At 38.1% G+C, this 22893-nt stretch overlaps 1 protein-coding gene across 7 annotated transcripts in view; it reads right to left on the minus strand.

The window, feature by feature from the left end:
• USP24 (ubiquitin specific peptidase 24) overlaps window positions 1-22893 on the minus strand; it is a 64126-nt gene that overhangs the window by 22743 nt on the left and 18490 nt on the right. For 6 of the 7 annotated variants that reach the window (XR_013922424.1, XR_013922425.1, XM_080348563.1 and 3 more), the window contains exons 9-39: window positions 22150-22224; window positions 21240-21398; window positions 19855-19969; window positions 19246-19349; window positions 17939-18046; window positions 17362-17457; window positions 17090-17251; window positions 15144-15251; window positions 14339-14488; window positions 13455-13586; window positions 12816-12927; window positions 12495-12571; window positions 11447-11587; window positions 11249-11302; window positions 10949-11064; window positions 10245-10311; window positions 9967-10077; window positions 9679-9777; window positions 9425-9595; window positions 8682-8767; window positions 8441-8534; window positions 8029-8184; window positions 5782-5879; window positions 4930-5025; window positions 4546-4774; window positions 3442-3601; window positions 2996-3151; window positions 2351-2421; window positions 1482-1642; window positions 555-616; window positions 116-307 (exon numbers count right to left, since the gene is read on the minus strand). Coding sequence is in view for 5 of the 7 variants with exons in the window: in XM_080348563.1 (XP_080204689.1) it covers window positions 116-307; window positions 555-616; window positions 1482-1642; window positions 2351-2421; window positions 2996-3151; window positions 3442-3601; window positions 4546-4774; window positions 4930-5025; window positions 5782-5879; window positions 8029-8184; window positions 8441-8534; window positions 8682-8767; window positions 9425-9595; window positions 9679-9777; window positions 9967-10077; window positions 10245-10311; window positions 10949-11064; window positions 11249-11302; window positions 11447-11587; window positions 12495-12571; window positions 12816-12927; window positions 13455-13586; window positions 14339-14488; window positions 15144-15251; window positions 17090-17251; window positions 17362-17457; window positions 17939-18046; window positions 19246-19349; window positions 19855-19969; window positions 21240-21398; window positions 22150-22224 (3718 nt within the window). In the remaining 2 variants the exon portion in view is untranslated. The remainder of the gene's footprint in view (window positions 1-115; window positions 308-554; window positions 617-1481; window positions 1643-2350; window positions 2422-2995; window positions 3152-3441; window positions 3602-4545; window positions 4775-4929; window positions 5026-5781; window positions 5880-8028; window positions 8185-8440; window positions 8535-8681; window positions 8768-9424; window positions 9596-9678; window positions 9778-9966; window positions 10078-10244; window positions 10312-10948; window positions 11065-11248; window positions 11303-11446; window positions 11588-12494; window positions 12572-12815; window positions 12928-13454; window positions 13587-14338; window positions 14489-15143; window positions 15252-17089; window positions 17252-17361; window positions 17458-17938; window positions 18047-19245; window positions 19350-19854; window positions 19970-21239; window positions 21399-22149; window positions 22225-22893) is intronic. The other variant, XM_080348564.1, reaches the window with a different exon arrangement.

The raw sequence follows: 22893 nt of genomic DNA on the forward strand, positions 1-22893 counted from the left end.
TTCTACTGATGTATTAAAGAGTCTTCACGTGTACTGCCTATTCCTCAAGTCATCTGTTAGCGCTATGCAGAATTCACACCAGTCCAGTCATTTCAGAGTAAAAAGCAGTACTTACCAACCATTTCCTTCTCTGCACCACAAAGTGAGAGGAGAGTCTTGATGAGCCTCAGGTGTCCTGCTAACAGGATGTTATCAGCTTCACTGGTCTCGCACTCAGCTGTGCGGTTGGGTTCAAAATTGTCTAGCCAGGTGATCTCATCTTCTAACATGGCAGCTGGGCTTATCTTTAGCTGCTCCATTTCTGATGCTGCAAGAGAAAAAGAAAACCCAGAAAAAAAAAAAAAAACCAGCTCTATAAATGCAGAATATAAATACAAAGAATTTCACACATTTTGATAATGGTCTGTTTTTGCCAGGCATTAACATACTGGCAGGTCACATTAAGTTTACGGTGGTGCAACCCCTCCGCGAAGGCAATTCTACATCTTGTCTCCAGAAGGAGGACATGGTTGGAAGCCATGATCAGGATGACAAGTGTGCCTGTACATACTTACATGTGAGGTCATCCAATAACTGACATCTCAGGTCAAAATATTCTGTACACTGGGACAAAAGTCTGAAACAGGTACAAATAGAGGAAGGTTTTAATTTAAAATCAGAAACTTTTTTCTAAGCAGTTGCTTTCAAGGCCTGTGTGCTCTATCTAATCCAAAGCAGCATAGCTATCTAGCTATGCTTCTGCATGCACATGCTGCAGCTTTAAAACAAATTCCTTCCCAACAGCTACTTCTGAATGTTATGAGTAACATTTAATCCTGCTTTCTTTCTTCACCTCATAAAAATTTTAGTTAATTATCAGGCAATAAAACAACATGTTTTAACTTCTCAAGTTTCTCCTCTATTCATATTCCTCTTGAAATTGCTGTTTAAAGTTACTGTTACATTCAACAAACTTTGGCCAGTAAGGGACAAGTTAACAGGACTGACAACTCCAGTCTTTACGGGTGTAATGGGCAACAAAAGCAACAAGAAATCAGGTAAAGTCATGGGTTCAGACACCACTGAAAAGGCTGGAACCTTTAGGATTGGTTTCTGAACTGGATCTATGCAACACTATCAAATAAACTCGATGTGACTGTCACACATCCCATCACCTCTGCCTCACACAGGATTCCAGACAGGTTCTGACTGCCACAACCACATCCTAGAAAGAGCAGGGCCTGCTTAGCAACTACCACCTTCCAAATGGGAAGTCAAATAAGCTGAACTGTAAGAGTTCACAGAGGAGGAAGTGCACCTTGAGAATTCAGCCTTATTTTCCTTCAGTTTACACACTTCCAATACTATCTGGGGCATGACAGAGACATCTACTTTTGCCAGACTAGTAAAGTCCTAATCCCTTGTGCCTCAGAGCTTCCATGGCCCTGCTCATTTAAAAATGTGACAGATTTGCTGTCTCAGTCAACACACATCTGACTTACCTCTGGTTGATTCCTCTCATGATGCTGGTTGGTGACCAAAGAGGCAGTTGGGCACCAAGAACAACACTCAGGAGAAATTGGTTTGGCTTTTGTACATCTGGGTGAGCTGACGTGTCTGTCTGGCTAAGGGTGTACAACTGGTCACAGGCAACACGACGAATCTGAAACAAGTGTCATTGTCAAACACTAGCAGTGTTGCAAAAGATAAACTTCTGTATTGCTAGAGATCTAACGGAAAAAAACAGACATTGAAAAGACAATAAGCTCTTCACCCCACAGCCAGGGTTTCTCTATTTGTATGGATTTAGCAATCCACGTTCATCCCTGAGCTAAAAGATCTCATGCTTTATTAAATACAGATTATAAATTCAGATAATATAGGAGATGCAATTAAATGAAGAAAGTGTGACTTGAAAATATCTAGATTTTAGAATATTCAGAATAATCAAATCAGAAAGAATTAATTTTAGGAGGATTCTGACATTTGGAAGAATTTTTCAGAAGTTCAGAAGAGTCCAATAAATCTTACCCAAATCTTTTGAGATGAAAGTTACTTAGAAGTTTCCCTAAAGTAGTGGTTTTACAGAATTTGTCTCACCAAAATGAGAGTATTTTCTTTAGACTAGCTACAGCACAGTCCTGTGCACCTCACGGATTAAACAAGCCTAAAGAACGTAATACTTCAGCATGTTCTATCAACCCATCACTAGATCCTGGAATTACTAACAACTATACAGACATTATTCATTCAAATACAAAGAACTGTGGGAATAGTTGTAATGAACAATTTTATCTTCAGACCGTATCAAAGTGGTCAAAGTACGTATTTCAGAAATATAATAAAGAAGTTTTCAGAGAAAGACCCTCACCTCAGCACTTGGTGATCCGAGCAGTATATCAATGATGAAATCGGCAACACAAGGCAAATTGTAAAAAGACCCTAGAACAGAAGAGTACCAGGCTATCTTTTTTAAAAATAATAATTCAAAATATGTCAGTTACAGTCTTGCGTTAAAATACCACAGGACAGAGGACATTCCCCTGTCAACACTGAAAAGCAGTGAGGGCTATTTGCTTATTCTCCCATCACCAGAGACCGGCACTACCTTATAACAGTGTTTTCCTTCCACCACCACTAATATTTACGCTTCATGTACACAAAGGTTCAAGTACTAAACACTTGCTATGCAAACAGCAGCGCTTACAGAACTACACACTTCAAAGCCTGTGCAAATATTTATATACAGGCAGTAAGTCAGCTTTCCCAAAACATTTCACTAAGGCATGGAACTACCCGCCTTGTTTCATGCCACCCGTTTTTCAATCCTCGAAAAAAAAAAAAACCCAAACCAAAACACCTGTATTTTTAAATGAAATTTTATGGCTTTAACTTGGGCTGTCTCAGCTTACAAAGCTAGAAATGTCTCAGTATTTTTTGTACTTGTCTGTCTCCAAAAGCCGTCCCCCCCCTTACTTGTATTTCAGATTGTGAGTAATCCCATTCTATTTCTTACCTAGTTGCTGACTGCGCAGCTGAAGGCAGGTTACCAGGAGGGACAAGGCTTCTCCAGCAATCAGAGCATCCTTGGTGGACACGGACTGTTGTCGCACACAGATGCCAGCGTGCAGCGCGGTTGGCTCTCCTTCGCTTCCTGAACTGCAGTTACTTCCTGCATTAAGAAAGGAACAAGTGCTGTAATCCATTAAAATTTTCAGATGTTTTCAGCTTCTGCTCAGTTCTCTGCAATTAAAAAAACCAAAACTCCTCCAAATGCCACATGAATGTACAGTATTTTGCTCAGATTTGTGTAATTCAATCATAGAATATCCTGAGTGGGAAGGGACCCAAGCAGATCATTGAGTGCAACTCCAGTGAATCCAGCTTCAAGCTTCAAAAGTGTTCAAGTAAGAATAAACAAAACACTTTATTTAGATTGGTTTAGAGACAGAGTTAACCTACCTGAGCTGCTAAGTCTGTTTCGAATCCCTGCAGGAAATAACGTGTTGCTCTCTTTTATGGGCTGGCTGCTTCCCACGAGGTCCAGGCGTCCTGCAGCAGCAGCCCAAGAGAGGCGCATGAAACAAGCCACTGTGGAAGTGAAATCGTTCACCTCCATTGTCTGCAGGGACAAGAAACAGCAGTTACTTCTGCAACATTCAACAGCATCTGTTAGTCACAGGGATAACAGCAATGTATCCTCTGGATCACATCAAATTGACATTTGGATTTGTTTTCCTCTCTCTTTTCTAAGCAGGCTCAAGGATACAAGAGTCTTTTTTTTCCCCAATAAGAGATTAATATTGCTCCCTTAATAGGAAGTAGTTTTGCTTTTTAACTCTTCACTAGGGTAGCCTTTTCACCCATCTGGAGTTAGGCATGTGGATTTCAATCATAACAATCCATTTTGGGAGCACTGCCCAAGTACTTACCACACTTGTAATATTAACTATCAAGTTTTTTTTCAACTGGACTCAAACTTCCAAATGGGTTGAATTCTTGTCAGATTTGATCATTTAGTAAATAGCCAGTCTCAGGTTAATTACACTGACATGCTATAAAGGGGAAATCAGCATTTTCTCAAAGTATTGAAAAGAAAAATTTCCTTTTTCCCTACAGTACCATCAAGAAAATTTAATTTTCATTGAGCCATTTGAAACAAAAACTTGCCCCAAATTTGTAATTCAAAGAAACATGGACTATAAGCCACAAGTTCAAGCTGGAACCTCCTCCTTTCTATTCACAGAAAATTAACAAGAATAAGACCTTAGAGTTAAGTGTGATGGAAAATAAACCTCAAGTAAGATTTCTGAGTACATCTATTTCTGGCAAGCATTTTTGTGGTACTGCTTCCCTTTGTACTGCCAAAATAATTTCTGAGACTATGCTAAAATTCAGATAAGGATCAGGATGAGAAACTGATGGTCAGGATTTTCAGAGGCTTTTAAAAGAGAACCTGGGCAAGAACCTGTATAAAATGCAGATTTTTGATTAAAAATCCAGTAGTTACACAGCTGTCACTGGAGACAACACTGCTACATCACCATAAATCAAACACTTCCTTACTTGTATGGCAACTCTTGCTGCTGGGATGATTTCTTCTACCCGAATGGAGGATCTATCAGACACGGAGAGCTGGCGGTAGGATGACTTCTCAGGTGTTCCACAAATAGACATCTGTCTACTTGCTTGTCGGCTGACGTTACGGAAGGGGCGCGAGGACAACGCTTCTACCCCATCTTTAACAAAATCTTCATCCAGTAAGGTAGGCATTGTTTGGCCAACAAGCAAGAACCTACATTCAGAGAGCAAAAACATCAGGCTTATTTTTGAATGTTTACAGCAAGTGAATGAAACAGATCTCAAAGTACTGATTAATCTTAAATATGACAAGCCACACTCTAAAAGCCAAGAAAGGAGCACTTTTGCTAATGAAAGGCAATTACATACCTTGCAAGTTGCAGGCAGATGGAATAGACCCCCTGTCTTGTTTCATAATCTACCTCTGATGGAATGGAATCTCTCTGCATCACATTCACCACCAAACTTTAAAATAAATCAATACAAAAGACTGTTTGAAAATGTTTTGCAATAGGAGAGAGCTGAAATTAATTTACCTCTATCCTTCCCCCTTCCTATTCAGTCAGCTGACTGCCAGTTAAAACTGCCAAACTTGTGTCTTTGGAGACTTAAATCCCCATTTTCCCCTCCTACATCTACAGATAGAGGCTTCCTGTTGGAAAATGCTTCAGGACCTATGGGGCAGGGAGGGTGGCTGACAGAATTACTAAGAGCAACGTATACTCTATAAATCTGACAAGCACAAGCAGTATTACCAGGTCTTCCAAACCACTCACACGGTGTCTCAACTTTATCTGAAGTGTTTGAATTTTGGAGCCTATAAAATTTAGTTTGGTTCCCACTACATTAGGTTTTGACTGCTTTAAATGTCCACTGGTATCTCTGCAGGACACAATGTGATGTACATGCTCACAAATTTGAACTGAAACACTTCAACGCTAACTATCCAAACACCAAATACCTTAATAAAAGCTACACTTCACAAGCTTATATGCACCTAAATTTATTTTGAGGTTTAACAACATGTACTCTGTTGCATTTCTATGGTAGCTACAGTAGTTTTTCAGACATTGGATAACGAAAAAACAGCTTTGGGTGGACTTTTTTTTTCTCTGAAAAAGACACTGACAGGTGTGAGAGAGTGCTACGGTGTGGAAATCAGAAACCACACAGAACGGTTAACTAATTGTTATAAATTGAGTCAAGATTTTGAAATCGAACCTCAAACCTCCTGCTCTGAGGAAGTTTTCACAGAAAGACTTGGCACAGTTTCTTGCCATTTCATCATCTGCAGTTGGCATCAGCTTGGAGCTCAGTACCTAAAATAAATAAAAAATACTGGTGCTTATTTATTCATCTGCTGAAGATTAAAGTATATCAGAAAAAAAATCCACTACAAATGAAGCAATTAACAATTCACTTATGAAATGATGTCTTCAGGTTCAGCTGGTGCTCCTTAAGAGCCCAAATTCTTCTCCTTTCTAGATTTTCAGTTGACAGTATCCCCTAAAACACCCTACAGATGGCTTATGTATTGATTCATGCCTTCTGAAACATAACCATATTATTATTATTTTTTTTATGAGATGGTCTAGGTAATTTTACAAGCCTTATGAACATCACCAGTGTGTCACTTCTCCTGTTTTAAGTCAGCACAAAACTTCACAGAAGGCAATTATGCTCAGAAACATGGCCATAAGGAAGTCTGTGGTCTCTGTGGGTCAGATGTCATATACATTTATAACCAATTTTATTTCATCTTACACAAAGAAAAAACACCCAAACAAAAGAACCCAGCCCCTCCCAAAAGCCCAGAAAACCACCAGAAGTTATTTGCTTTCTTGAAAAGTGTCTTTGGCATGTACAGCCAACAATGCCGCATGTGGGCAAACAAAATACATCTTTTTCAGATTCACAGGTAAGAAGACTAGTTTACACAGTTCCAGGCATGAAATCTTTTCACAACACTGCACGATATAACCCTGAAAATCTGCAACATTTAATTTTTATCTCTTTTGTACACTCTCCAGATTCTCTGTGTACAATTTTCCAGAAGCAGTTCAGACTGGTTCCTATTTTTTTCAACAGATCACCAGTTGAGGGGATAAAAAAAGCACGTCATCCTTTTTCTGACAGAAATCATCTTCCTATCAGTTTGACTGGACTTGAGGAACAAGTCCGCTCATGTAATCTACACATCTAATCCAATTTACTGCTTCTCATTCCTTGCCAGAAAAGCAAACAATTTATTACTTGCTTTTATTATTTTTTCTGGCACAGAAGCAGCAGATAACTGTCTCGTCATACTGTAATAGAACCTGCCAGTGCGACAAGATCCCCTTGCTGTGATATGCTGAGCCATTTGCTCTTAGTCATAGAACTTGTCAACGTATTTCAAAGGCATCATCAAATATCCTTCATTCCAGCTGTACAGAAAATAGGGGATCTGAGCACTGCAGTGATGACAGCGCAGGAAGATGAAGTGTGAACATTAGACTGCAGAAACTCAAAGGAAAAAAACTACAAGAAAACTCCTACAGTAATCTTGGCACACACTGGGAACAAAAGAGAATAACACTGACCACTGTTTTTGAAGCTGCTGGCAACCAGTCCTCCCAACTCCAAGTTGTTCAAACCGTATTTGTAATGAGTCCTTACAAACAGTGGTGCCTGTGAGTAGAACCAGAAACTGCCTAGGTTCCTACAGTGTGCAGACTACTGTGTCCTAAAAATGACACCAGCTGAACTCTCACACTCTTTAGAATCCAGGCACTGAACACTTGTAAATAACCTCTTTACAGGGTTCAATCCAGTGTTTTGGTTAAAGAACTTACTAAGGAGAATATTTAGGGGTAAAAAAAAAAACAACTGTACGTGTTCCACTCATTTTACATGCACGGCTAAAACAGGCCAGAAGCTTCTGGGTAAAAGCCCTGCACATTTGGATACTGAAAATTCTTCACAGTTGAACGCTTCTCAAAAATATTTATCCTTAGCCTCTACAGACAGAATATAGTACTTATATAGAAGGGAAGTTAGCATTGTTTTTCTTTCAAATTGAACTGAGCAAAATCAAACTGAAAAACAGTTCCCATTAATTTCTAAAAGAGACCTTTTTTTTTATATAGACACTAAAAATCACATACTTGGAGTTTCTGGAGATTCAAGCAGGAATTTTACCTAAATGGTTAAGGACTTCGATATTTCTTTGCTCCTCTCCACTTACTCCTTCCACCTTGCAAACCACAAAAAGGAAGACCTGGCTTCACAGTAAAGTCTCAAAAGGGGAACTTGTTACCCCTTTTATTTTGTGAAAAATTTTTCACAAACATAAAAGCAGACTATGACATGACATTTGCATTTTGTATGATGACCCTGTCATGATGGACTCCTCCTCACGAAACTTAAAACTACTTAAACCTTAGTGCTCAGAAACACAAGTAGAAAGAAGTTACATTGTTTTCTTACCTCTAAATTGTAAAGCACTCTGAAGGTGGACATGCCTGGAGCAAAAGATCTGAAAAGACTTTCTAATATTGAGCTAGCACTGGGTTGATGTTGGTGTTTTGAAGACAAGGATGGTGATTTTGAAGACTGAGAGCTTGATTCCGATAGCAGTGTTTTCTAAGAGGAATAAGCCACAGAAGAAATATTTTGAGACTACTGCATTTTGTTGTAATTGACAATAGTTTTTCTGTAATCCCTGTAATAACCTTCCTGACTCTAGCTGCTTGGAAATAAGTCAATAATCCTTAACACAAGCATTATTTTGCATTGGAGTTTCAAACCCTTCACAGGTTATAATCTGATAGGAAATTCAAGAAACCTGGTAGCCAAATCCTTTTTGTTAAACTCACCAAGATTATTGTTTAATCCTTACCTTCCTTCCCAGCGAATCAAGCTGATCAAGAGCCTCCTGAATAGCTGGGTCAGTGGGAATCAAGAGCAGAAGTTTCCTTACTCGCAGCGTTATCCTGAAAAGTTATCAGAAGTTACTTGCGCAAACAGAGCTCAGCCACATTGTGGCCTGGTGGATGCCTGCGCACTGCGAAATAAGTAGCTATTAAAACTTTGCAGCATGAGCATTTTTTCAACATTTAATAACCATTTAGTTTGCTTACCTTGGCTCCTCTAGGTTGGCAAGCTGGTAAAGCATATCGAACACATTACAGACGAGAGCCATGACTACTCCAGGGAGGGATTTCTCCTGAGAATTAAGCAGAAATAAAGGCCTTTTTCTCTCCTCTCTGTTGCAAGTAATTTAAAAGAGTTCTTTACTGAAGCAACTGATCCAGATGCCAACCTGGCCTGTAGAAATCCCAGTTACTTTCTAGACTGCAACAATATTTTGATTTTTGCATTAGCCCATTTCCCTTATAACAATGAATTTTTGAAGTCAACTGTTAAGTTAGGGTTGACATTCAAAGCAGGCCAGGAGTGGTCTGAATACACTAGTTTATGCTTCCTAGTTTATTTTCATATTGCAGCTTCATTAATAGTGGAAATCTGGAAAACTCTCCCCCAACAAATATACAACGTAAAGATGAAAACATACGTGTCTTGTTTGTTTAAAAGACCCTGTAGAAATTAATAAACACCAAGCAGGCTACAATAGGTAACAATACAGATTGCAGGCTACAATAGGTGACAGAATACAGATTATAAAATCCAATCTCCATGCATAAGGCAGTTGTGTATTTAAACGTTCTGTTTCGATTGCAGTTTGAAAGCAAAACCAAAGACCGGATGCTCAAGCTGACATGAATAGCTCCTGTCTCACTGTACTGAAACTCTTCCACTCCAGCTCTGTCTCCTTCAACTATCCACCCTCCAAGAAAAATCTGAGTAGGTTATTACACTGTACCTGTTCCATTGCATAGGATGAACTGAATACACTGCCGCTGTTGCTGGAACTGCTCAAGGAATCTGCAGAGCTCCCTGATGGAGTCCCACTTCCTGATGTCTTTACTGTAAGGACTTGTTCATCAGAGAAGCCCAGTTGGTGGAGTAGTTTCTGATCTTTGTTCACAGTTAGCTGCAAGAAAACATTTTTACCATTTAGTCCTGGAAAAGAGACTCAATTTCATAAAGAATGAGAATTCTTTGTAGTTAACATACCAGGCTGTCATTGGCAAATATCTGTATATTATCCACAGGCGAACTCAACATCTTTGCTATCTTCCACCTGACACTCCCCACAGTTTCATTGCTATGAGCCTGTAAAATCAAACAACCCTTGCTCAGTAAGTCTGCTCAAGCAGTAAATTCCAAGAGAAAAAAAGGAAAGTCTTCCACTAAAGTCTTCCTGCTCCTCTGCAGAGTTTTCAAATTGACCAGACTCCTTCAAACCAGCTTACTCTGTTCTGCTCAGGCATCAAAAAACACACATGACCTGTGCACACGTACCTCTATGGTGAAGGTATCTTTGGTAGACTCGTACGTAACATTAAGTGTTAAAAGATGTCCATGGAAAGAGGCACCATGAGGTAGAATAGTTCGGGGAACAGAGTAAAGGTCCTACAGGAAGAAAAGGATAATAAATACTACCCCTGAAAACAAGATAATTCTATGATGTTATGTAACAAAGTCACTAGAGTTGCATAGGTTTAAATAACTTTTACTGTTTTTAATAGTATCAGAAGCTGTGTTCTTACCCTTGCCTAGTAAGAAATTACATCTCTTACCTCTATTGTTATCACATAACGCTCTGCCAACAGCAGCAGTCTCTCAATTATTACAAGTTTAGTTGACCTGGAGATAAACATTGAAAACAAGAGCAGATTGTCTCAGAGATTAATTTTCAACATCCATGGGTAACTACCACAAATGATCTGTTTTCAAACATAATTCCTTAAAATTGGAGTTAATTCAGTTGAAATTAACTAGGAAAACAGGCTTGTGTTACACTGCTTGAGAGGCAGCCAACTTCAGAAGCAGCTTCATGTTTCTAAGGGTCCCACCCTGAGCTTGTATATTTAAGCTACACACATTTAGGTGTGTACATTAAGCTAAAAGATGAAAAATTGTCCTCTTCCCTCCCAATAAAAAAAAAATAAAAAAAATAAAAAAATCAAACCCTGCTACCCCAAAATATAGACTAATAGGCAGGTAATAGTCTATGGTTGTGGTTTTCTCTTTTTTTTTGGTTGGTTGGTTTTGGTTTTCAGGAGGCCAGAAGAGGGAGTGTGTTTCTTGTGGATTTTTTCTTTAGGCACTGGTTTTTCAAAATCTCTTTGGAACTCAATTTGCATTGTGGTTGGAATATTGAGAAACCACCAGAATATACAACGACCAATACTGAGAATTTAAATCAGCACTCAAAGTCATGTGATAAGCAGCTGGGAAGAAATTTCTGCTGTCATATTTATTCTTTTAAAGGCAGGCCTACCTGTAAGGAGACTGAACTGATGTTGCTACCGTAGGCATAGCAGTTGCTGTGAGCATCTTTGTAGCTCTTGTAACAGCGTGTGTTAATGTCGGACCACCGAGTGCAGAGCTGGCTGCCTAGAATACAAAGCAGAGTACAAGTGTTGGCTGACATGGACATTTAAGTATGTCTTGGAGAGCCATGAAGACAAGAAATATTTGTGGAAATAATTTTTTTTTCTTTAAATAGAATTGTCATAGTCAATTATTCTAATTCTAAGATACAAAGCAGGAAAAAGAACTATTAAAATTTGTCCTGTACCTCTAATCGTGTGTAGCAATCAGCAATGAATTTCTTGTGCAGTGATACTGAATCCTAAAGGTAAAATGTACAAACAAATTAGAACTTAAACCAAAATCAAGGGAATTACTCATAAATAAACGAATAACACATTTTAATATGCAGAGTATCAAGGTTGTATGAATGTCAAAGGAGTCTGATGTACAAATATGTGCCTACCTTTTTCAATCTAGGAGTTAGATTAATATAGCTGTAATTTATTATCAATTGAATAGCTTCATTGGCAATTTCTTCATCAGGTGACTCCATTGCAATCTTCCAAATGAAATCCATTCCTATTAATTCCAGTTTTTCTACACTCTACACAAGAATGAACAACAGTAAAATGTGACTGGATTTCTTACACAACAGTGAGTTGAACCACAGGAACAAACCAATCTTCCATCTGCTGGAAAAACATCTTTTGACTGAATCTTAAACATTTTTTTTTCCAACACACTGCCAAGTTTTGGCACCATGCAAAGTGAAATCGATAGCTGTGGATTTGTATATTTATACTAGAAAAAGATAATTTTTTTATAGGTGGATAAACAAGTTCCCAAGAACACTCTCAGTCAAGCCAACTTGAAAAACTAACAACTTAAAAAGCACAAAAAAAATTTAATCGGGAATGGAATTTATTTCACAAAGGGCAATATGGTAACTAACCACATAATAAACCATCACAAAACCTACTATGATACTTGGCAAATAATTAAGCATTTGAAGTTAGTTGACTCTCTTGTGATAAAGATCTAAAATGCCTACAGAACACTAATTAACATATAACTAATAATTTAACAGAAACATTGAAGGATCGTAGAGTTAAAAATTATTGTAGGTCAGAATTTGAATATGATTAGCCTAAATCTCTTGCAAAGATGACTTCTAATTTTTTTTTTTTAAAGGACTATTTCTCTGCTAGGGAAAAGCAAAAAATGCACACTAGAATTCATGATTATTAATTAAAAAAAATGAGTTCACTCATTCCTCCTGCAAAATTTTAGAAGCTACATACCAGCTTCCAGCTACCAATTGCTGAATTTTAACTGTCATAATTCTGGAATTTTAGCTTCAGAATTTAACAATGTTACTGCTAGAAGGACGATCTGCATATTAATACAAACAGGATCACATCAAACAGCTGCTAAAGAATCCTTGTCTCATCTCGTCCCATCCCCAAGATGCCACAGGTATTATATGAGAACAAACTTGCCGGAACACTCACCAATTGAGTTCCTTGCCTCTTCAGTCGATGGTCACACAGATTCACATTTTCAAAGAAAGTCTTAAATAAACTAAAACCTGAAAGTGAAAAAAGGTGCAAGCTTTTTATTCAGGTCAGGCTAAGTTTCTATGCCTTTTGGAAAAAAATGAAGATATCAAATACAGGAGATGACCCTTTCCCTTCTACAACTATGAAAACTGAAAATGACAGAAAAAGACCCCTTTTTACAAAAATGTTTGGATATTTAATTTGAAGGCTTAAGAAGCAATCTTCTGGTACATATTTCAAAACCAAATTTGTTGACCCAAGCCATCTTCTTACCATTCATAGTAATTTCATATGACTCCAGTTTAAGAATTTTCTCTTTGAAAAGCTGTTGCTGTACATCGCTCTCTAGATCATGCTGTCCTTTTGTAAACCACTCAAAGCACATCTGTGAATGAAAGGTACATGTATTTTTACCCCTTTGTTAATGCAAGTATTTTCATTTTAGACAACATTGGTGAACTATGACAGATACTAAAGTAACTCATCTTACTAAAGTTTTCTACAGCAAGAGGTTCAAAATCTGATCTCCTAGTAACCTCAGGTATTATACAGGCTGTATTACAGCATTAAGGTATGCCATCTTCACAGTCATCTTTCACCCAAATAATGCTGAATGTCTCTTTTATGATTCCGCAAACTCGCACATACCCCTTTTCAAACCAGCATCCATAGGCCTGCAACTTATCTCCTGGCCAAAGTTCATCCTTCCATCAAATTTAATGTTAAAAGAGCATCCTAGTCAAATGTGAACATGTGACAGTTGCTCCATCAGCTTACATAAAACCTATAAATGCGTTATTAGTCTGTGTTTGCTACTTATGTTTCACACATCTCAACAAATACACATACTATTCATGATCCATTAGGAATCACTCTGCAACCACAAACACCAACTTTTTGAATTTTTCTTACCTCCCGATCTAACTCACAAACATCCTGGCCAGTTACAAGGCACTCCCAGATCTCCCTGGCACGATTCCAGCCCAAATAAAGGGTGGCTTCTTGCAGAAAAAACGCCAAAAATTTTAGATGTGCCTCCAAATACTAAGAAAGAGGAAACAAAGACTCAGTCTTAAGACTTTTCTTTCTGAAACAAGAACTCTAAGCATTGTTTTTATTTTTTGCAAACTTAGTTGTCAAATAACAGTACAGTCTGGAAAACAGAAGTCGTTTCTGCGGTGAGATTTAGTTCTATTTTACACAATTCAAACATTATTTCTTCTTGATTACCTTTCTAAAAAGGAACATTGAAGTCTCCTTGAATTTGCTATTACTCTCTTGATGTGGAAATTATTTTACACTAGTTACTAAGTCACAAATAGCGTGGAAAAAATAACTATAAAAAACTTAGGAACAAACCATTACAAGCTACCTGTGTGCGTAGCTTCCATGCTCTAACTAGCAAATATATTTCAGGTTTCAAGAACTTCACATCAAATTCAAAGGTATAGTCTACAATGGTGGAGAAGCTGGAAGTTGCACAAGCTAGAGACAGGAGATCCTGGGGTGGGAAGATCTAGCTCTTGACTAATTAAAGGCTTTGCTAAGAAACTTGTAGATTGTGATGTTTGCCTACCCTTGCTCTAGAATATAATGTAATAAAAAGGCTAAAACAAGTCCTAATAGAGAAGCGTCAGAACTATAAATAAAAACTAATGTAATTATTCACCAAAGAGAACATACACACCAGTGAATTCCAAGAACGAAACTTCATCTAATCTTAGGCAAGTTGTGCAGTGATACACTACATCATGTTCTCAAAAACCTAAGGCAGTAATAAATTCAGGGTTCGGTACCTCCCGGTAAGTGTATCGGCCGTCCACTAATGTTGCTCCAATAAGCCCTCCTGGACCTGCCACAGATGCAGCCAAACGGTGACATGATATTAAGCTTCCTGTCACCAACTTCACTATTTCAAAGTTTTTCTTTAAATCTTGAATAATGCTCTTGGCAAAAAAAAAAAAAACAAAACAACAAAAAACACACGACGACAAAAAAAGAGAGAGAGAAAAGAGGTTTTTAAGAAAATACACAAACAGGCACGTGCATGTAAGCAGTCTGCTCTCCTACAGGAAACAGTAATGTCCCCCCCTCCCCAGGCAGCTGTATCCCTTCCAAGCATCCAAAGCCCACTGATGTTAGTGTTTTCAGCATGTGCTGAAACACACGTGCTGCAGATTGCAAACAATGTCCCACACCTCCACCCAGCCACTGCGCAACACATGTGACTTGCTGGCACTTTAGTCTGTTTTCCAAGAGTCAATGTCAATTCAATTACAAAGCAGCTGGTCTAAACTCCACCCATTGTTCAATTCTGCCTGTTAATTATTCTACTGAAAGCTGAGAATAAAATAAATTAGTCCTGACACAGCAAACAGATTTATACATAAATTTACGTGCACATACATGGATGGCACACACCACAGCATCTCTACTTGAACAGTTTGTTTACGCTACATCACTATACTGTACTCGTCATAGTGTTTTTCAGTATTTTCTTTTTTCCTCCTCACTTCTAAATTCAAATTTCCATGTTCTATAGAAGCAGAATCACACAGACGTAACAAGGGCTTCAAAAATAATCTCAGCATATTTTCTTACCTTGTCTTGTTTTTGGTAAGTTTGCTTAATAAATGACCGTGTGATTTCATGAAGCTGACGTAACGCTGGCACCACCCACACAAACTGAGGATTATTGTGCTGGGACGACTGGTAGTAGGAAAGGTAAAAACAATTACACACGTGTTTATGCTCGACAACAGAATAACTTTCCTCTTAGACTCCTAGAAGCCTAACGATTCCTATTAGTGCCACTGTTTCAAAACAACAGCTACTGTCTCCAAAGGCTTTAGTTACTTGGTCCTGGTCCCCTTCCAAACACACTCAAGGTGACCTTCTTCACTTTCTGCAACAAGTCATTTGACAGACACAAACACCATTTTGCTATCCTCATTATTAAGCCCAAAGTACCACATCCTGCCTAGAGAACATGCAGATTAAGTAGACAGAGAACCCAGTTGCACCAGGGAGAGATAACCACCACCTTCCTCAATTATGAGGGATGAAGCAGGCCTGTTAGGGCATAAAAGCACAAATCCAGTCAAATGATATTAATTATTGCTAAAGCAGGAATACTAGAAGAAAGAACCTGAAATATTACTGAGTGTTAAGAGATGAGATGAAATTTCTGATTGGTGCTGCAAAGAGCCCTCTGATAGGAAGCAAAGGATACTTCAGCTGCATTTTGGAAGAGATCCTGCAAGGAACAACCCTCCTACCTCATTGTTAGAACTGCTCATCACTTTTCTGGGAGGCTTCATTTTCTGTAAAGTTTGACCACACAAACCAGTACTGAGGGTGCTTGTTCAGAGAAGTGATGTCTGGTTTAAACACTGATCACGACCAGTGCCACCTACTCTTGGAGAGGTAACAGTCACCTGCCCATAACAGAGAGCTCCCTACTGAAGACTCATATACTTTGAAAATGCTTCCTTAATATTACATTCCCTCCCAGTTTATATCTTCATTTCCCCTAATGAAGGGAAATAAGAAAATGATGTCTTTTTAAACATCTGCTGCATGGCTACCCCAATCTCTTCCAACCTATTACAACTTTCCTTTAGCGTTCCCCACTGCAGCACCTCTGTTAAGGCCCTTGCCAGAATGTAATTAAAATGAAGACAAGGACAGGAAAGGACAAGAGAAGATCCAAAAGAAAAGACTGCAAGTTTTATGAGACTGAGAACTCCAAGTTTGAAATACTTATTCATAAACACACACACAAAAAAGAGTGTGATCAATATCAAGAAGCAACATACTATGGCTCCTAAACAATTAAACTCCTCTACAGATGCTGCAACACAGATAAAACTTAATTTACCGTGAAATAAATTAACGAAAAAAGCACAAGTCTTTTTCTTTATTTACAGGTACACTTCAGACTGAAAAAAAAGAAGACAGAAGCATTCCAGTTGACCTCAAGAAAAACTACCTGCTATGTGGAAGTGCAGGATAGAGTGTGTGCAGTCTCGTAAGCCATGCACATCTCTGCTGCTGCCAGGAAACAGCGGAGCATAGGCAGCAGCAGGAGTGGCCTCTTTATGTTAGATGAAAAGAGTTGAAGTACTTTATTAAAATACAAAACTACTATGATTTAAATATCAATTTGCATTTTGAGACTTAATGGCCATGCCAGAACACATGCTTAACTCAAAGAAAACTAATCTAGGCTTTCACATGAAAGGGACAGTTAAAATACTGACATACCTTTATAGTGGTTCCATTTGCAAATTCTAACCTTGGGCCCATCCTGGTAGTTTCCCATAAACTGATCACTCCTTGTGCTGAAAATTTGCTTAAAACAAAGGCAAGAGACTTACTATGAGTCTCATGGTCAACAAAGTGGCTCACACAAAGCCTACCCCTCTCGTGGACTCCCCAAGGTAAGAACTTACAGATGGGACACACAATTTGTGCATCTTGAAAGAAAGGGCAACATCAAGGCTAGCTAACATTTAATTTTGGAAAAGATAAAATATTAAACCAACCCTCTTAATATCCTCTATGCACTTGATGATGTAGCTTCTTTTGATTGCCTCTTTCACCGCATAGGCATCACTGAGGATTGTCAGATGTTCCTCCAAGGCCTGCTGTATAAGACTACAAGGTAACGTTGGAAGATGAGCCAGCTCCCAAAGCACCTCCAGAACCTAGAAGAAGTGGTGCAAGATTAGACAGGACTTAGTGAATATAGAGACTAGCAGCCCTAGGTTTAATTAAAAAAAAAAAAACAAAGAGATTTTATTTCACATTCACTTGCCTTTCCAGTGGTCGTCTCCACCCGCGCTTCTCGACCAATACGCCCTATGAGGCTCAACAGCTTCTGCCGCACTCTATCGCTCTCTGTCTCCCAGCTCTGGGTGGCAAAGAAATAACATTTGCTACTACAGCTGCAAACACTGACAGTCTGTTTGGTCTCAAGTGTACACAAAAATACAATTCACAACTGTTTTACTGCAGGAAAATCAAAATACAGACAAGTATGTTTCCACCATGAATATTTCCTTATTCTTGTTACTGGGAGTTACAGTTACTAATTTGCGCAACTCTTTTTCAAATATAAACTGGAAGAGATTAAATATTATAATTAAAATATCACTTTTTAAGTACCTTAGCACTGCCTATACAACGCACTTAAAATTTAAGTCAAGGAGCAGAACAGGCTTCTGGGTTAAAAAAAAAAAGATCAGTATTAAAAGTGTTATTTTCTAGCCAATTCTATATTTTTATGTAGGAAATATAAATGTACTCAAGGAACTGGCCTTTTGGTATGTTGGATGCATGCGTATATCTTATCATTTACTTCCTAAGGAATGTAAATTCATGTGAAAACTTACCTTTTGGATTAGGACAAATAAATGATTGAGCTGATCAGAGCTAAACTTCACGGCGGCTGCAGCAATAATGGTATGTATGTTTTCAATCACAGTGGACGATTGTCCCGACTGAAAAGAGGAAGGCAAACATATGAAGGTAGGTCTTTATCCCAAATGCGACAAAGAAAAATCTTCCTGTAAGCCTTATCCTACTATTCATACTGAGAAAGAATAACAGCTTTTGACATGTTAGAAACACAAGGTAGAATAATTGTCTCTGCTCCTTGTTTCACTGGCAGAGAGGTCTCAGGAAGCAATTCCAAAGCAGGAAAGAACACGTTAGTCTGCCGTTACTACAGCAGCTTCACGATGCTGTGATGGCACATACTGCTGCAAGGTGTGGTGCCAGCAACACAAACATCACTCTTCCCATTGCCTGGTTAAGTTCACATGTGGGGTGCTCCATTCCCAATGCTCTTTAAGGCTTTACTCAAAAGTGAGCAATGAAAACATCTCCTCCCACACTGATGGCAGCACCATGGTAACAACAGCCAGAAGGGGGAGGAAGTATTGCTTTTTATTAAAAAATACAAGTGAGCGGGCTAGAATCATACTTCAGCTCTACTAAGCATGCAAGACTTGCTACCGTGCCCGCACATCCTGTGGATCAGACAGCGTCCCATGAGTTTAGTCTAAAACGTCAACATTTGGACAGAGAAGAAAACCATTTCCTGCAGCAGTAGATCATGTTTCTGGTCAGATTTTCCACATGTCATTTGCATTAAGCAGTCAAACAACCTTTCCTACACAGCCATAAGTTGAATATACACAAAGTGAACATAAAAAGATGACTTGTCAGTCAATTGGATGTATGTACAGGAAGTTAAATGGGAATTCATACCATCTGAGCCCACTCTCTTTCAAGTCATACGGTGAGCTGCATCCAAATTTATACCTCCAGCCATGAAAATTAATATCCTTAGGCATGGTCTTTCATCTAGACAAACATTCTACCACGTATTCCAGGCTGACAACTTCTTACTCCAAGTCAAATATTTTTGCTGCCCCTTAACACTTGTTGCAAATAACTGAACTTCATCATAAAATGTAACAGCTATGTTACAAGAAATTGTCAGAACATTTGATTTTAAATGGTAAAGGAAAAAGCAGAATAAAGCCTTTGCATTAATTATGGTGTTAACGTCTCAACACCTCCACTTCACTATAAAGAGATGCTTATATTATAAGAGAAACCAAAAAATTCTACCACTAGAATGTTTGCTTTTGTAAGACAGTCTAAAAGCACCTGCCTAGTCTTGGTTGCTTACCTGAATCCTCCAAATTTTAGTGAGCTCATCTAAAGATAATTTACTGCCCAGCAGTTCAATAATTCCCTTTATACGATCACAGTATTGTGCTTGGTCTATATTACCTATGAAATAAAGAAAGGTAACTAAATTAATATATTTAAAACAGCAGTAGATAACATTATAAACATAAGAATAAACAAGTTCTTTTAAAAGGGAGAAGAACAAAGTCATCTTCATTTGAAAAATCTTTACTGTTACAAACAAATCTATCAGTTCAAAGACAAAGAAAAGGCTCCTTCCAATTTTATTTTATACATCTGATAGCAGTTCACACCTACAGGGCCTTACTACTTGGAAAAAAACCCAAGACCTCTTTTCTAAGGGCTAACAATATACAAAGAAACTGAGAGTAAAACCCCAGGCACAGCAGAAGACATCTGCACAGATGTGAAACACAGGAATAGACAATAACAGCAGAATTTGCAGGGTTTTCCTTAAGCAATTTTGAAGATGATAAAAACCTTGAACTCCTTTACTGATAGTGTTCCATTAAAATGTAATGAAAGGGACAGACAAAATTTTTAAGACATTCAAAGCACATGGCAAAGTCTTTGTGAAAGTGCTTACCTTCTAGAGCAATAGACAGGACAGAATTTTCTACTAGCCAGTTCAGTAATCTGTCTGTATCTATTGCATTCTTCACTGATTTGGATACAGTGCTGTCTTCTATTAATTTTGTTACCTAGAAATTGCAAAATGTGAGATTCTAACAGTGATTCCCACATGCATTACACATGTACACAATAAAATCTATTCAAAAGGCTTACTGGGAAGTTTCACTGCAAATCCTGAAATCCCAGTGCTTGGGTTTTTTTACTTGGTTGGTGTTTGGTGGTTATTATTTTTGTTTGGGGCTGGTTTGTTTATTTTGGGGTGGGTGAGTGTTTGTTTATAATAAACTGTTTGAAAGCAAATTTCTAACCAGAAACACCTCTTCGCCACCAGGCTCTGATGCAGTGGATTCTTATTTCTGATGTGACACAGAAACGCTGGCCTCTGTGCCAGGAATATTTCTACACATATACCAGAAGTAGGTTATCTCAGGCTTCTGCTTGTTACACTGAAATCAGTGTCCTATTTTTTATCCAATACAGAACTGATACAGGCTCCTCACTCTAGGGAGAAAAGAGTACATTTCTGTTAACGCCTCCAAAAGCCGTATTTTTATCACTTCACCAAGGATACATGGCACTTATGATTAAGAACCAAACAGCAATAGGGTTTAAAAGCTCAATTTTCCCATGAATAAAGCAGCAAAATCCTCAAAAGACAGACTCTAAAACCCCTTACAATGTCTGCATACTAAAAAAATGCCTTTTTTGGGGACACTTGAATTGTATGAGTTCTGGGAGGAATATATGAATGAAAAAGCACAACTCCCATGAAAAAGAAACTGCTTTCCTCTTCTACTTATAACGATTCTAGCACAAACAGCCTTGGTCCATAAACTCCAGCTTGTAGGTGCTACTACAGTGTCCATGTACAACCATAATAAAAAAAATACAGTCATGTAATGATCTGATCTAACTGAACTAAGATATCAATCTAGAATTAAGTCACTTCTGCCCCCACCCCATGCTTTCCTCTAACGAGAGGAAAAGAGAAAAGGGATATCCCATAGGATGCTCTGAATTATCAGAGCTATCTCAATAGCAGAGACCATCACTCATAAATCAATCTGAAACTGCAGTTCTTAGAAAAGGTTCAAACTATGGCTAGTTGTTTTCTAAGTGAGAGGCCACAGTCCTTGCAGTGGCTACTAATATTACAAATGACATCTGTCATACTAACTTGTTTTGGTATTTATCACAAACTAAGCTTTTGCTATGGCAATGTAATTTGTCAGGAAATATTGCACCATCTCTTTTTTTAAGGTTATGGTTTCAATGAGTGACTAGCCACCCATCCCACCTACACACATGCACATGTACACACACAAAAAGCAAACCTACTTCTTTGAGGGAATTCATTTTTGCACTGAAGTGAGGAGATTTTAGCATGCGCAACAGAATGTCCAGCCGTAAATCATCTACCGCAGTGACCAAGTCGGGTTGGAAGCGCATACACAGCAGTTTGATACCAGACAAGAGCTCAGGGATACTGACCAGTCTCTGATTAAAACAAAACAACAAAAAGGGAAAAACAGAAGCTTTGCTATTTCTGCTATTCTGTTTCAGACTCCAATGATTCACAAACAGTAGGCTTAGTGATCCAGTATAGACCATTTAATCTATGAAATGCAGTACCACGTACATCAAAAAGTATTACTTGTACATTAGAAATTCTAAGACAACAAAACTTTCGGTTAAAGTGGACTCTCCTTCTACAGATTTGCTACACTAAATCTTCTACAGATTTGCTACACTAAATTGCTCCTCTGTAATTACACAACCTATGCATACTTTCCAGATTACAATTAACAATTTAAGTCTAAGCAAAAAGTCAACAGTCAAAAATGTAATGTCAAATTCAGAGTAACGCAGGAAGTAGTCACAAATTACATAGACATTTTATCAGCAATTACCAAATTCTTGGAAGCGAACAGTTAAAGAACTTAACAGACTGCAAGACAGGACATATCTTCAAGTCAGTTAGAGAAGTGAACACACTGTGCACTTCAGAAGGGGACCAACAAAAACATAATTGATAGGAAATGCAGCAAAATATTTTTAAGAGGGTCATGACAGATATCTACTGAAAAGGGTATTGAGTGGAATTGGCTAAATGTATTTTGGCTAGTCAGAATGGAGAACGGGCTGTATTTTTGCCAGTGAAAAGAAAGCTATTGTTCTAGTCTACATTGCCAGCATTTCCAAGACACATAGGAAGTTCTTCCTAAATATTTAATATATAAAACATTACCTTGTCTTTCAAGTCCTTCTCTTCTACATTCTGTACATATTTGATCATTTTATGAATGATTGGATCCAGCATGGGCTAAAGAATGTGAGAAAAGGACAATCATTTTAGGTTTCCTGAAATTAATTATATTACTCAGAAGATCTGGCTGCAGCAAAGTGAAAATACATAGCTGAAAGCTCACAATTATGTTAGACATAAAGCAACACCTACAACATACATAAAACTGGTAGGTATGTCCAGAAAAAGAAGCAATTAATAATAAGAAGCCATTTCAGACCACTATAATACAGGTTAAAAAAGAAACAGCTCTTTCAAAATGCATCTGATACTAGAGGCATATGCCACTGATTCCCAGTGGCTTCTAAACTAACTCCTCTTCAAATAAAGACTTTCAGTCTCTTATTAAATCAATAGTTTTTGTCGGTGAGCTTAGGTGAGAATTTTTTTTCCTCTACCACAATTTTTTCCAGTGTAAACTCTCATATCCATGTGCTTGATCTCAGTCAAAAAGTTAAATTTAAAACAAAATTCATCAAACTAGACTCTTTTCCCCCATGCTTTACACTGATGAAGCTCTCTAATGGCAGTGGCAAAGCTTCTCACTGTTGGAGATGTAGGTAAGTGGCTACATATCAGTGCGCTTAGAAAATGAATATGAACATCATCTGAGCTCTCTATCCACCACCCTCAGGATGCTCAAAGTGATTCTTGTACTTTATGCAAAGTGAGTTTTGAAGGCTTTTC

The sequence above is a fragment of the Nesoenas mayeri genome (genome assembly GCF_963082525.1).
Source record: "Nesoenas mayeri genome assembly, chromosome: 8".
NCBI classification, from domain to species: Eukaryota; Metazoa; Chordata; class Aves; order Columbiformes; family Columbidae; genus Nesoenas; species Nesoenas mayeri.